This window comes from Lepidochelys olivacea, assembly GCF_965140295.1.
Source record: "Lepidochelys olivacea isolate rLepOli2 genome assembly, chromosome: 4".
Lineage (NCBI taxonomy): Eukaryota > Metazoa > Chordata > Testudines > Cheloniidae > Lepidochelys > Lepidochelys olivacea.
The window spans coordinates 148,544,012-148,556,802 of NC_140414.1; the positions used below are offsets into that span (position 1 = coordinate 148,544,012).

Here is a 12,791-nt window from a genome sequence, read left to right on the forward strand (position 1 = left end):
GGGGAGTAGGGCTCAGGCAGCTGGCCAGGGGCTCTTTAAGGGGCAGTGACCTGAACAGCAGCAGTTACAGTTAGCTCTGATCACACAGGCCCAAGCTGGGGCTAGATTCAGATGGGAAACTACCAGGCACGACAACGGCTATAACACTCTCAATGCCTGTTGGCAGGTAAGGCTAAAAGGGCCCCCGAGCTCAGCACTCTGGCCTCCTGTTTTCACACCATTAAATGGTACTTGGCTACCCTGCTACTGAACCCAGCTGTTTTAGTTTGGCTCAGATTGGTTCTCAGGTGACTAGACTTCTGGGGGACAGGCAGAGACTGAGGTGCAACCCGGGATGGAGACCCCAGCAATTGCAGGGGATAAAGGTGTTTGAAAACATGGCCATCCCCATAGGATTTGTCTAACACAGTAACTGTTGGATGCCACTTCTGATCAATTCCACCATTTCAGGGGGTGTTCTAGGCAGCCATGGCTAGAACCCAGATGTTGGGGGGAAAAAAAACAGGAAGCCCCTGCCTGTTCATTAGCACATCTCCAACTCAAAGCCCTCTTGAAATTGTCTACAGCTCAAACTGAGTGCAAGAGCCATTAACACCTGCTCATCCTCCCTGCTAGGGAGAAAGCAGGCCTAGTCTTCTGCCCTCCTGGCCTGGGGGGGGAGGGGGGGGAGCATCCCTGGGGCCACAGGGAGGAGAATTGAAGAGTTAAGCTAAGGGACCTGTCTCTGCTGTTAACTCAAACATGGGCAAAACCGAACTAATCAGTTTCAGCTTCTGGTCGTCTTTGAATCCCTCCCCGCAATCCTAGGGAGGTTTTATCCTCCCCACCTTGCTTGGGTTTTAGGACCAGGGTTGTAAGGCCCCGTTGTGTAATCTAGCACAGGGAGGCAGCAGAGCCAGGACTACAAGAATTGACCAGTCACCCCCAGAAGAGAACACAAGGGTTGCATAGGCGCATACACACCCAGCTTCAAAGTGCACGCCATTGCTGGGGTGCACGACCAGGCCTCAGCGCTGCAGCCTGAAGGAGGGACTCACAACTGGACACAACCTGCCCTATTTTAAATCTTTACCCAAGAAATTAAAGCCCTCTGGCCTTGAGCAACTGTCTTCCTCTGGCTCAGGGCAGCTGCAAACCTGCGGAGATAGAAGCCAGAGGCTGGGGCACACACTGAGTTTTACAGCAGCAAAGGGAAGTCTTGCTCTTAAAAGTAAACAGAGAAGAGGCTTGAAAAGCTTGAAACATTTATTGTTAGTGGAAGTTTGTTTCAGTCACAGGTAGGGCCAGGTGGTTGTTCCACTCCCTCTGCTTCCGCAGTAACACCCTGTGCAGAGGACGGAGCTCAAGGGATCTCAGAAATATAAGCACTCATCACTGGCCTAGCCATCCCTTCCACCTGCAGTGCAGGGCCCCCTGCAGCACAGCACTCAGCAGGACACAGCTGCGGTGCAGAGGGGAGGGGAGGCAGCAGCTGGGCCGACAGATGAGGAGTCCAATGGGAGCATTCTCTGCCACAGCCACCTGACAACGGAACAGCACCACCCAGGCAGCTCCAGATAGATGCAGGCTCCACAGTCCCAGGCCAGACACGCTCCAAGGAATAACCGCCTCGGCCAGGTTAAACCAGTGGCTAGGCACAGCCCGACATGCCGTGAATCAAGCCTCTGCCAGAGCGAGCCCACAGCACTAGACGCCAGATACCAACACGCATTTAATGCGGGCTGCTCCGGGCTGGGTACATTCTTCGACGCACAGCTGCCTCGAAATGCTGGACAAGCAGCAACAGGTTTATACAGCTGGGAAAGGTAAGTGTCCTGCCACTGTCTGCGGGTGCTGGTCAGTCTGTACTGCTGCAGCGCAGGTCCCCCGGCTGTCCCACAAGCAAGACCTGGTAACCTCCCACCCCGCTTAATCCTCCTCTTTGACCTTTTTCTTTTTCTTCTTCTTGTCTGGCTGGGGGGGCTCTTCCTGGGCCAGTTTCTTTTGCTTCTTGGGCAAGGGCTCTTCTGCCAGCCCATTCTCCTCCAGTGAGGTCTCCTGCTGCTGCTTCTTTTTCTTCTTCTTGGGCTGTGTGTCGTTTTCCTGAAGCAGAGTGGGGGTTAGAGGGGCCCTTTGAACCCCCCTGGGGTGTAGCGGAGCACGGCCTGTACTCACAGGCACATGCCCTGCTGGTGCTGGAGGGCCCTGCAGAGCAGCTCGGGCCTTACCTGGGCTAGAGGGCAACGTTCTGGAAAGGCTGATGCCTCTGTTGCGTGGACATGCGGTTTTCTAGGCCAGATCTGCAAGCAAGTCCCCACAGAGCCACAGACCAACATGGACAGCAGCAGCTGAGAGGAGAGCTCCACCCAGGGGGCTACTTGTGGAGGCTGGCCAGGACTAGGACCACACATCAGGAAGCCCGAGCAAGGTCTGGTGGTCCCAGCCCACTGTTCCCTTTGATTTCTCCTCACTCCCTGCCAGTTCAGGACCCTCGCTGCCCTGCCTGAGGGCAACTCTGCAATTTGGTATTTCATCCAAAGCAAGTCATCTAGGAGGATCCGAAACCTGGCAGATGGTGGCTACTCCCACCCGGCACCTGCCATTGAATCACAGGATAGTCCAGAGCACTGGCCTGCAGTGGCAGCATGGGGACATCATCCCCTGCAGCCAGGATTTGGGACCTCCAAGAGCTTCAGTCACTGGAGGAAGATGTGCCCCCCACAGGCACAGACCCACAAGCAGGCTGTGCTAGCCCACTGGGGCTCCAGCTGCATTCTCTCTCGGCCCTACCAGTGACATCAACCTGAGTCTGCAGGCAGTTGGGAACAATAACTCCAAGATGTAGGAGCTATATTCCCACCACGGGGTGAATGCTCTGGAGGGTCGTTACACCCACTGACCGGTTAGCCATTGCACGGATTAAAGCATGCAGGCAAGGAGCATGTAACCAGGTCAGTGCAGTCGGAGGCACTGCTCAGGGTGTCACAGGGGGGCACAGAGTATCTGTCCGAGCTGCAGGCTGACTGAGACACTCAGTGACCCCACTGCACCCGCTCAGCAATTCCCAGAGCCAGCTGCCTCTGTCCCCATCCGCTGTCTTTTGCTGATGTACGCAGGAGCAGAAACGAGGAGTCAGGAACCTGCATCGTTCCGAGCTCCCCAGGCAGGCGGTGGACATGCCCCTCACTCACCACCCGAGCCCCCTCCTCTCCCTCTGGACAGAACCTGTCTGCATCACACAAGTCATGATGGAAATGCCAGCCCCCCTCCCCCCCATCAGTGAGGGCCTCTGCAGCCAGCCTAGACCCTAGGGCAGATTCCTGGTTCTTTACCTCTACCTCCATGGTTGTCTCCAGCACTGAGTTCTCTGCTTCCTCAGCAGCTGCTGCCACTGCCAAGGCTTCCAGCCGCTTCTTCTCCCGCTTCTTCTTTTTCTTCTCTTTCTTCTTGATTTCAGCGGCCACCTCAGTAGCCTGCCAAAAGGACAACGGAGGCTCCATCAGCACGGGCAACACAGGCCATGGCGACGGGCTCCCCACTCCCCAGGTGTCGGATCAGCCTCATTAAATCAGTTTTTGCCTCCAGCAGTTGGTCAGGCAGGAGATTTCACATCACATCTGGCACCCGCCCAGGAGTCCTGCAGCACCTCAGGCCCACTCCCAGCCCCCTCACCTCCACCATAGCCTCCTTCATGACATCAAGATTCTTGCGGGGAGGCTCTCCTGTCTCGTAGAAGGCCAGGCGCTCCTCTACCTGCTCCCGGAGCTTGTCACCAAAGACGCTCGTCGGGACATCTGCAGAGAGGGGGCAGCGTGAATGACAGGCTGCTAGCTACAGCAAAGCCCACTCCCCATCAACCCCCAGCCCCTGCCACCAAGCTGGCAGCCCCCCGTTTCCCAGCCCTAGAGCCGGCTTTGCTCAGAAAACAGGTGTCACCATTCACCACGTGAAATGCTGTTGACGAAAAATATTCCCATCATTGCAGAAGCCGCTGGGGTTTGTGTGACTGACACTCCAGCTCTGCCAGGCAGGCCCCTCCCCCAGCCGGGGCTCGGGTGAAAGCGGCACCTGAGAAGCAGTCTATCCTGGAGGCGATGGTGCACTTGTTGGCCAGGTAGCGGGAGATGCGCCCCTTGTTGCGGGTAGCCGCTCGCCCGATGAAGGTGGAGTGGAAAATCAGCCCATATTTCGGGGTGTTGCCACGAGTCTTCAAGGCCCTGGAACAAGTATGGGAGCGAAGGTCGCTCTGAAGCCCTGACCCTGCTGGGGCTGGCGACTGACCACTCAGAGCAGCCTCTGGCCAGACACTGCCAACCCAATCTGACCTGCCTGGCCTGGTACAATGCAGCAGCCCACCCAGCGCTCAGCGGGGTGAACGCACCTGGGTGGCTGCAGCCGTACTGCAGGTCTGAAGGCCAGCCCCCCCGGCCACCCAGCTCTGCTCCTTCCTGCACCCGCAGAGCAGCAGAACCACGGCTAACATCCTAGCTCTGCCAAATGCTAGGAGCCAGAAGGTGTCGCACTCCTCCTCACACAGGCTGGCAGACGACAGGAAGTGAGGAGAGCAGCTTTCCCTGTGACCAGCGGGCAGCTGGCACAGAACTGAATATGGATGCCTGGGGGAGCCACAGTCCACCAATACCCAACATCCCAGCTGCACAGCAGAAGCTGCCTGGCCCCTTCTCCTTCTCAGGAGTCAGATACATGTGACGGCCAGGTACTGGTCACATCCTGGCTGGCCCTGCATGGCTGGCACTAGTGTCTATCAGACTCTGCCCATCACTCCCCCAGCGATCAGAATAGCTAACCTGCTGCATGGGTTCCCTGACAGACCCAGCACCAGGCACCAAACCGTTCAGCAAGAGCGAAGGAAAAGCCTTGGTGGTCGCTCAGAGACTGGGGCTGGTTTATCACTCACGCATGCAGCCGCGTCTGGCCAACATGTCAAGCCCAGCAGCCCAGGAGCCTGCCATCACCACGACCACCCTGCAGCTGTACCTGAAGAGGGCCTTCTCTGCCCCCAGGATCTGCACCGTTGAGGCTGGGTACTTGGCCAGGTTCGTCAGGCTGCCAGCATGGGAGATCAGACGGGCGCCCACCTGCAGAGATGCAAAGGAGACAAGCAGGGTGGCGAGAGACCTGAGGCTCTGCAATCCAGCTGCTTAGACTACAGGCCCAGCATGCAATGCTGCATTCTGTGCCACCTGGGCCCAGCCCTTGCTGGCTGGTTTGGGCCCTTCAGCTAGTATGGGCAGGCTCCCCAAGGCACAGATCAGCAATGGTTGCATCTCAGCACAGAGCTCAGTGGATTGACAGATTCACACTAGAACATCATTTCTGTGGCCTGGGAAAGCACAGATCACCCCTGCCCCCAGCCCGAGGGCACTCACATAAGTGATCCCTCTCCTGCAATTCAGCTCCACCCTCTGACAAACACAGACTAGGGACACCCTTCCTTACCCATCCAGGCTAATAGCCATTAATGGACTTAACCGCCATGAATTTATCCAGTTCTCTTTTAAACCCTGTTACAGTCCTAGCCTTCAACCACCTCCTCAGGCAAGGAGTTCCACAGGTTGACTGTGCACTGAATGAAGAACTTCCTTTTATTTGTTTTAAACCTGCTGCCCATTAATTTCATTTGGTGACCCCTAGTTCTTATATTATGGGAACAAGTCAATAACTTTTCCTCCTTCACTTTCTCCAGTGTGAAAGTCCTAGCCTCTTTAATCTCTCCTCATATGGGACCCGTTCCAAAACCCTAATCATTTTAGTTGCCCTTCTCTGAACCTTTTCTAATGCCAGTATATCTTTTTTGAGATGAGGGGACCACATCTGTACACAGTATTCAAGCTGTGGGCGTACCATGGATTTATATAAGGGCAATAAGATATTTTCCGTCTTATTCTCTATCCCTTTTTGAATGATTCCTAACATCCCGTTTGCTTTTTTGACTGCCGCTGAGCACTGCGCGGATGTCTTCAGAGAACTATCCACGATGATGCCAAGATCTTTCTCCTGATTAGTTGTAGCTAAATTACCACCCATCATATTGTATGTATAGTTGGGGTTATTTTTTCCAACATGCATTACTTTACATTTATCCACATTACATTTCATTTGCCATTTTGTTGCCCAATCAGAAGGATCTCACAAAACTAAGCGAAGTTCTTCACAGTCTGCTTTGGTTTTAACTATCTTGAGCAGTTTAGTATCATCTGCAGACTTTGCCACCTCACTGTTTACCCCTTTCTCCAGATCATTTATGAATAAGTTGAATAGGATTGGTCCTAAGACTGACCCTTGGGGACCACCACTAGTTACCCCTCTCCATTCTGCAAATTTACCATTTATTCCTACCCTTTGTTCCCTGTCTTTTAACCAGTTCTCAATCCATGAAAGGATCTTCCCTCTTATCCCATGACAACTTAATTTACATAAGAGCGTTTGGTGAGGGACCTTGTCAAAGGCTTTCTGGAAATCTAAGTCCACTATGTCCACAGGATCCCCCTTGTCCACATGTTTGTTGACCCCCTCAAAGAACTCTAACAGATCAGTAAGACACGATCTCCCTTTACAGAAACCATGTTGACTTTTGCCCAACAATTTATGTTCTTCTATGTGTCTGACAATTTTATTCTTTACGATTGTTTCAACTAATTTGCCCGGTACGGATGTTAGACTTCCTGGTATCACCTCTTGAGCCCTTTTAAATATTGGTGTTACATTAGCTGTCTTCCAGTCATTGGGTACAGAAGCTGATTTAAAGGACAGGTTACAAACCATAATTAATAGTTCCGCAATTTCACATCTGAGTTCTTTCAGAACTCTTGGGTGAATGCCATCTGGGCCCGGTGACGTGTTCCTGTAAAGTTTCTCAATTAATTCCAAAACCTCCTCTAGCGACACTTCAATCTGTGACAATTCCTCAGATTTGTCACCTACAAAAGACGGCTCAGGTTTGGGAATCTCCCTAACATCCTCAGTCGTGAAGACTGAAGCAAAGAATTCATTTAGTTTCTCTGCGATGACTTTATCGTCTTTAAGTGCTCCTATTGTATCTCGATCGTCCAGGGGCCCCCCTGGTTGTTTAGCAGGCTTCCTGCTTCTGATGTACTTAAACATTTTGTTATTACCTTTTGAGTTTTTGGCTAGCTGTTCTTCAAACTCCTTCTTGGCTTTTCTTATTACATTTTTACATTTAATTTGGCAGTGTTTATGCTCACCACTTCCCCGATGAGGGCAGAGAGACTGGGAGCCACCTGGCTCATCTTGGAACGGAGATACTCCTGCAGGTCCTTGCGGTACTCGGACAGCGAGATCACCCGGCTGGAGAAGCTCTCAATGTTGATGAGGTCAATGGGGGAGATATCCATCCCTGCACAGAGCAGATGTCAGTGCTCTCCAAGAACTGCCACTAGACCAGGGCAACCCCCGGGAGGTGCCGCAACCCAGGAACTGCCACCCCCAAGAGAAGCAGCAGGTCAGAGTCCTGACCCTCCCTGTTAACAGCACTCAGTACTAGCCTATTGGAGTGGGGAGGGAATTCCCCCCCTGAGCCCCCCCCACCCCAATCAGCCTCTGGTCAGTTTATGTCCCAATCAAGAAGGAACAGGTCAGATGATATGGGGAGCCAAGATCAGCCGTACCCCAGCCCCGGCAAACCAGAGCCATGGGCAACATATTCATGAGACCCCCGGAGCCAGCAGTACTGACCTGCCCCTCCCCCATCCCATGAGCCCTAGACCCCGGAGCCAGCACTCCTGACCTGCCCCTCCCATGAGCCCTCAGACCCCGGAGCCAGCACTCCTGACCTGCCCCTCCCCCATCCCTTGAGCCCTAGACCCCAGAGCCAGCACTCCTGACCTGCCCCTCCCCCCATCCCATGAGCCCTCAGACCCCGGAGCCAGCACTCCTGACCTGCCCCTCCCCCCATCCCATGAGCCCTCAGACCCCAGAGCCAGCAGTGGAGACCCCCCCCCAATGGTTTCGAAGTGTCGCTAACCCATGGATGAACGAGAGGCATCCAGAATGGCGTGGGCCTTGGCGCTGTCCATCACAATCTCCTCCAGCCCCTCCAGGCGCTCCTCGCTCAGCTCCTTGCGGTTCCCGATGCACTTGGCCAGGCGGCAGTAGGTGTAGTTGTCACTCACAATCTTGATGAGCTCTGGGAAGTGATACCCGTACCACTCTCTGCAGGAGGCCCGAGGGGAGCAGTCAGGGAGGGACGGGACGGACCTACCATCTCCTCCCAGCCCACCCTGCCCCCGCAGCAGACGTGTCTCCCTGCTAACAAGACAGCCCAGGTCACAGGCTCCCTGGCTGGGGTGTACGCGGGCAGATGCTCTTCCTCCCCTTTCTGTGCAGTCAGCGCTGGGAGTTGCGCTGCCTGCGGTAAGCAAGGGAGGAGACGATGCACGGGCTCCATACTAACCCCCAACCCCCCCTGCAGGCCCAGGCAGAAGTGCTCTCTGCAGACAGGCTACGTTCCCGATGCCATCACCGCGGCCCCTCGCAGCTGATGCTGCTCAGAGAGCCCTCACCTGACGCGCATGGAGAAGGTGTTGATGTCCTTGTCCAGCTGGTCCAGCAGGCTGATGGACTGGATGATCATGTTGTCAACTCTGTTGACGTTGAATTTCACTTTGGCCCGTGAGTAGCTGTGCCCCAGGCCCAGCTGCGCCTTTGAGGCCGACTGGGCAGTGAGGCCCTTCACCAGGGTGTGGAAGTGCAGGCGGATCCCTGCGGACACAGAATGTCTGGTGAGCACTGGGGCCCCCCTTAATATCCCCACACCTCACCTCCAAAGCAAACAGGGACATGCCACGCACACAGGCAGGGCACTGGGGGACAGACCCAGGTGTATCACCCCGCGGAGGGCCTGCTAGCATCTCCACGCCTCGCTGCGGTACCCCGTCTCTTCTCACCTCGTGTGAGCTCTGCCACGACCCCTCCAGTCTGGCACTGGTAACCCAGCTCCTCTTGGACGGCAGCCCCAATTTTGGCATCACTGACTCCCAGCAATGCCTTCTTCTTCTTGGCCGGCAGGTTGGTCTCCAGGAGCAGCCTGAGGTCCTCGTGGAGAATCCCTGCCCCAGGAAGAGGGAGAAGTTAATGGGCTGTGCAGCTACAGGGCACCAATGGGAGCAAAGGGGGCAACACACAGCAGTGAGAGAGGAGTAGGGCAACAAGCCTCCAAGGCCACTGCAGGCCCAAAGGTCAGCAGTCGCCAGCCCAGCCTCACCTTCCGAGATGGCATTGACGTTCTCCAAGGCACTCTGGGCAGATTTGAATGGGGAGAAGGCCACGAGTCTGACGACGCTGTGGAACTTGCCGATGTTCAGGATGCTCTCCTCCACCTGGAATGGGCCACAGGGAAGTGGGTATCACACAGGGCAACCTGGGACCCCAACCCCGCAGGAGGGCCAGCATGGGGCCCAGCAGCACATACACTGACTGAGCACAAAGCCCCCACGAGTAATGCAGCGAAAGCACAGACTGCAGGCCCCAGCACACACTCTGCCCGGGTCACCTGCCCCCGATAAGCACGAGGAGCAGCACAGCTGCAAATACCTGCCCCCCTGGGCTGGGCAGGGGGAGACCTGTGCCCAGAGCAGGCGCCCCTGAGTGCTCAGAGACAGGGTGACATCACTGCTTTCAGTGGATTGACAGATCTGGGATGCTCATCACTGCACTCGCCAGGAGCCGAGCTTGTGGCCTGCCCGCGTTACAGAACAGAGGCTCAGCCCTATCGGCTGGGTTCACACGCAGCCCAGAGCAACCCACCTTCCTAATGGCGTCCGGGTCCTACCGCCATGGGACAGTCCCACGCCCGGCAACCCGCCGCGCCACCCTCCTCCACACACCTGGGCTTCAGCAGGACACATGGGGCAGCGCATCTCTGCCCCCCTGCAAGGACCCATCTCAGCTGGTTCCCTCCCCCACCCCACAGATGGGGGAACTTCCCGTTGTGCCACACACCAAGGGCAGCTCAGGGACAAGCCTAGGACGGGGCTCCCCAAGGAGACCCTGACGCCTCTCGGGGCCTGTTCAGCTGACAGAGCCGTGGGCTCCCACTGGCCCTGCTTGAGGGGGAACTGACAGGGGGCTCCAGCACCCTGGGGCCTATGGTGACAGAGCGGGGGAGCAGGATAAACCCCCGATTCCCCCGCACCTGGGGCAGCAGCAGGCTGATCTCCTCCACCTCCCGCACGGCGAACAGCGCGTAGCCGGCCGCGTGCTCGAACAGCACGTGGAGCAGCACCTGCGAGAGGGAGCGTGAGAGCGCGCGCCCGGTCCCCCCGCCGGCCAGCCCCCCCCCCGCCGGCCAGTCCCCCCCCCGCCGGCCAGCCCCCCCCGCCGGCCAGCCCCCCCCGCCCAAACCTAGCCCCCCCCCGGCCAGCCCCCCCCGCCGGCCAGCCCCCGCCGCCGGCCAGCCCTCCCCCGCCCAAACCTAGCCCCCCCCCGCCGGCCAGCCCCCCCCCGGCCCAAACCTAGCCCCCCCCCGCCGGCCAGCCCCCCCCCCGGCCCAAACCTAGCCCCCCCCCCGCCGGCCAGCCCCCCCCCCGGCCCAAACCTAGCCCCCCCCCCGCCGGCCAGCCCCCCCCCGGCCCAAACCTAGCCCCCCCCCCCGCCGGCCAGCCCCCCCCCGGCCCAAACCTAGCCCCCCCCCCCGCCGGCCAGCCCCCCCCCGGCCCAAACCTAGCCCCCCCCCCCAACCGCCGAAACCTAGCCCCCCCCGCCGGCCAGCCCCCGCCGCCGGCCAGCCCTCCCCCGCCCAAACCTAGCCCCCCCCGCCGGCCAGCCCCCCCCCCGGCCCAAACCTAGCCCCCCCCGCCGGCCAGCCTCCCCCCCGGCCCAAACCTAGCCCCCCCCGCCGGCCAGCCTCCCCCCCGGCCCAAACCTAGCCCCCCCCGCCGGCCAGCCTCCCCCCCAAATCTACCCCCCCGCCGGCCAGCCTCCCAAAGCTATCCCCCCCCGCCTGCCCCCCCATCAGCCCCGCCTCAACCGCCCAAATCTACCCCCCCCGGCCAGCCTCCCCCCCCATCACCCCGGCCCCGCCTCTCCCCCCCCCGCTCCGTGCCCCCGGCCTCCCCGGTCTCGGATTCCCCGCGGCGGGCGAGCGAATCCCCGGCGGCCCCGGTCCAAGCCTTGGCCCCGCCTCCCCCGCCGGGCCGAGGGCCCGAACCGACCCGCCGCGGGGCCGATGGGCTCGGATGGGCCCCGCGGGCCGCTCACCATCCTGCTGCCTCCTCGCGCCACGGGGCCGCCGAGAGACCGCCGGAACCGGAACCGGAACCTGGGCTGCCCGCCAGTCAGAGCCCGCTCTTCCCCTCATCCGCCAATGCGGTCGCGAGAGCGCCCTCAGGGCCCGCCCCTTCCCCTCATCCGCCAATGGGGTAGCGAGAGCGCCCTCAGGGCCCGCCCCTTCCCCTCATCCGCCAATGGGGTAGCGAGAGCGCCCTCAGAGCCCGCCCCTTCCCCTCATCCGCCAATGGGCTAGCGAGAGCGCCCTCAGAGCCCGCCCCTTCCCCTCATCCGCCAATGGGCTAGCGAGAGCGCTCTCGGAGCCCGGCCCTTCCCCTCATCCGCCAATGGGCTAGCGAGAGCGCTCTCGGAGCCCGCCCCTTCCCCTCATCCGCCAATGGGGTAGCGAGAGGCTGAGGGCCGGTCCTGTCTCCGCGGAGCCGACTCGCTGTGGGGCTCGGCTCGGCCTGAGGGCGCAGGCGCGGGGTCGCGTCCACCTGCCGTAACGGCAGCCTGGGCCCCGCCCCTTCTGCGCGCGGAGCGAAGGGGAGGGGCGGGGGAGGAACCGGGGGAGGAGGGGCGGGGACCCCCCGGGCAAGGGGCAGGGAACCGGGGGGGGAGGGGAGGGAAACCCCCGGGGGGGGGGGAGGGGAGGGGAGGGGACCCCCCGGCAAGGGGCAGGGAACCGGGGGGGAGGGGAGGGGCGGGGACCCCCCGACAAGGGGCAGGGAACCGGGGGGGGGGGGAGGGGAGGGGACCCCCCGGCAAGGGGCAGGGAACCGGGGGGGGGGGCGGGGAGCCCCCGGCAAGGGGCAGGGAACCAGGGGGGAGGGGAGGGGCGGGGACCCCCCGGCAAGGGGCAGGGAACCGGGGGGGGGGGGAAGGGAGGGGAGGGGAGCCCCCGGCAAGGGGCAGGGAACCGGGGGGGAGGGGAGGGGCGGGGACCCCCCGGCAAGGGGCAGGGATCCCCCGGCAAGGGGCAGGGAACCGGGGGGGGGGGGAGGGGAGCCCCCGGCAAGGGGCAGGGAACCGGGGGGGGGGCGGGGACGGGAGCCCCCGGCAAGGGGCAGGGAACCGGGGGGGGGGGGCGGGGACCCCCCGCCAAGGGGCAGGGAACCAGGGGGGAGGGGAGGGGCGGGGACCCCCCGGCAAGGGGCAGGGAACCGGGGGGGGGGGAAGGGAGGGGAGGGGAGCCCCCGGCAAGGGGCAGGGAACCGGGGGGGAGGGGAGGGGCGGGGACCCCCCGGCAAGGGGCAGGGAACCGGGGGGCAGGGGTGGGAACCTGTAGGGCCGCCCCCCGCGGCCAGACACCGACCTAGGAGCAGCCTGCGAAGCCGCCTTGTGGCTGGTCCCCCCCAGCCGGGGAGGCTCCCGCGCCCCCGCAGCCCAAACGCTGCCCCCCCAGCCCGGGCGCTCAGCAGGACCGAGAGGCGCCGCCAGGAGAACCTGGCTCCGGGACCCGCCGGGCCTGGGCGCCCACCTGCGGGAACGGAGCCGAGCCGGCCCTCGGAGCCCTGGAGCCGTTCCTGGAGGATGGTCCATCAATGGCTCCGAGCCAGGCGGGC

General features: G+C 60.7%; 1 protein-coding gene across 1 annotated transcript; it reads right to left on the reverse strand.

Annotated features, from left to right (window-relative positions):
• Positions 1–1,227: 1,227 nt before the first annotated feature.
• Positions 1,228–11,284, reverse strand: NOP56 (NOP56 ribonucleoprotein). The gene is made up of 12 exons (XM_084625721.1): positions 11,218–11,284; positions 10,154–10,243; positions 9,224–9,338; positions 8,907–9,068; positions 8,523–8,721; positions 7,985–8,172; positions 7,206–7,357; positions 4,978–5,078; positions 4,048–4,196; positions 3,652–3,773; positions 3,312–3,452; positions 1,228–2,082 (listed from the first exon to the last, which is right to left on the reverse strand). The coding sequence occupies exons 1-12, from the start codon at positions 11,218–11,220 to the stop codon at positions 1,909–1,911; spliced, it is 1,596 nt and encodes a 531-aa protein (XP_084481847.1). The 5' UTR covers positions 11,221–11,284; the 3' UTR covers positions 1,228–1,908.
• Between the last annotated feature and the right edge of the window lie 1,507 nt (positions 11,285–12,791).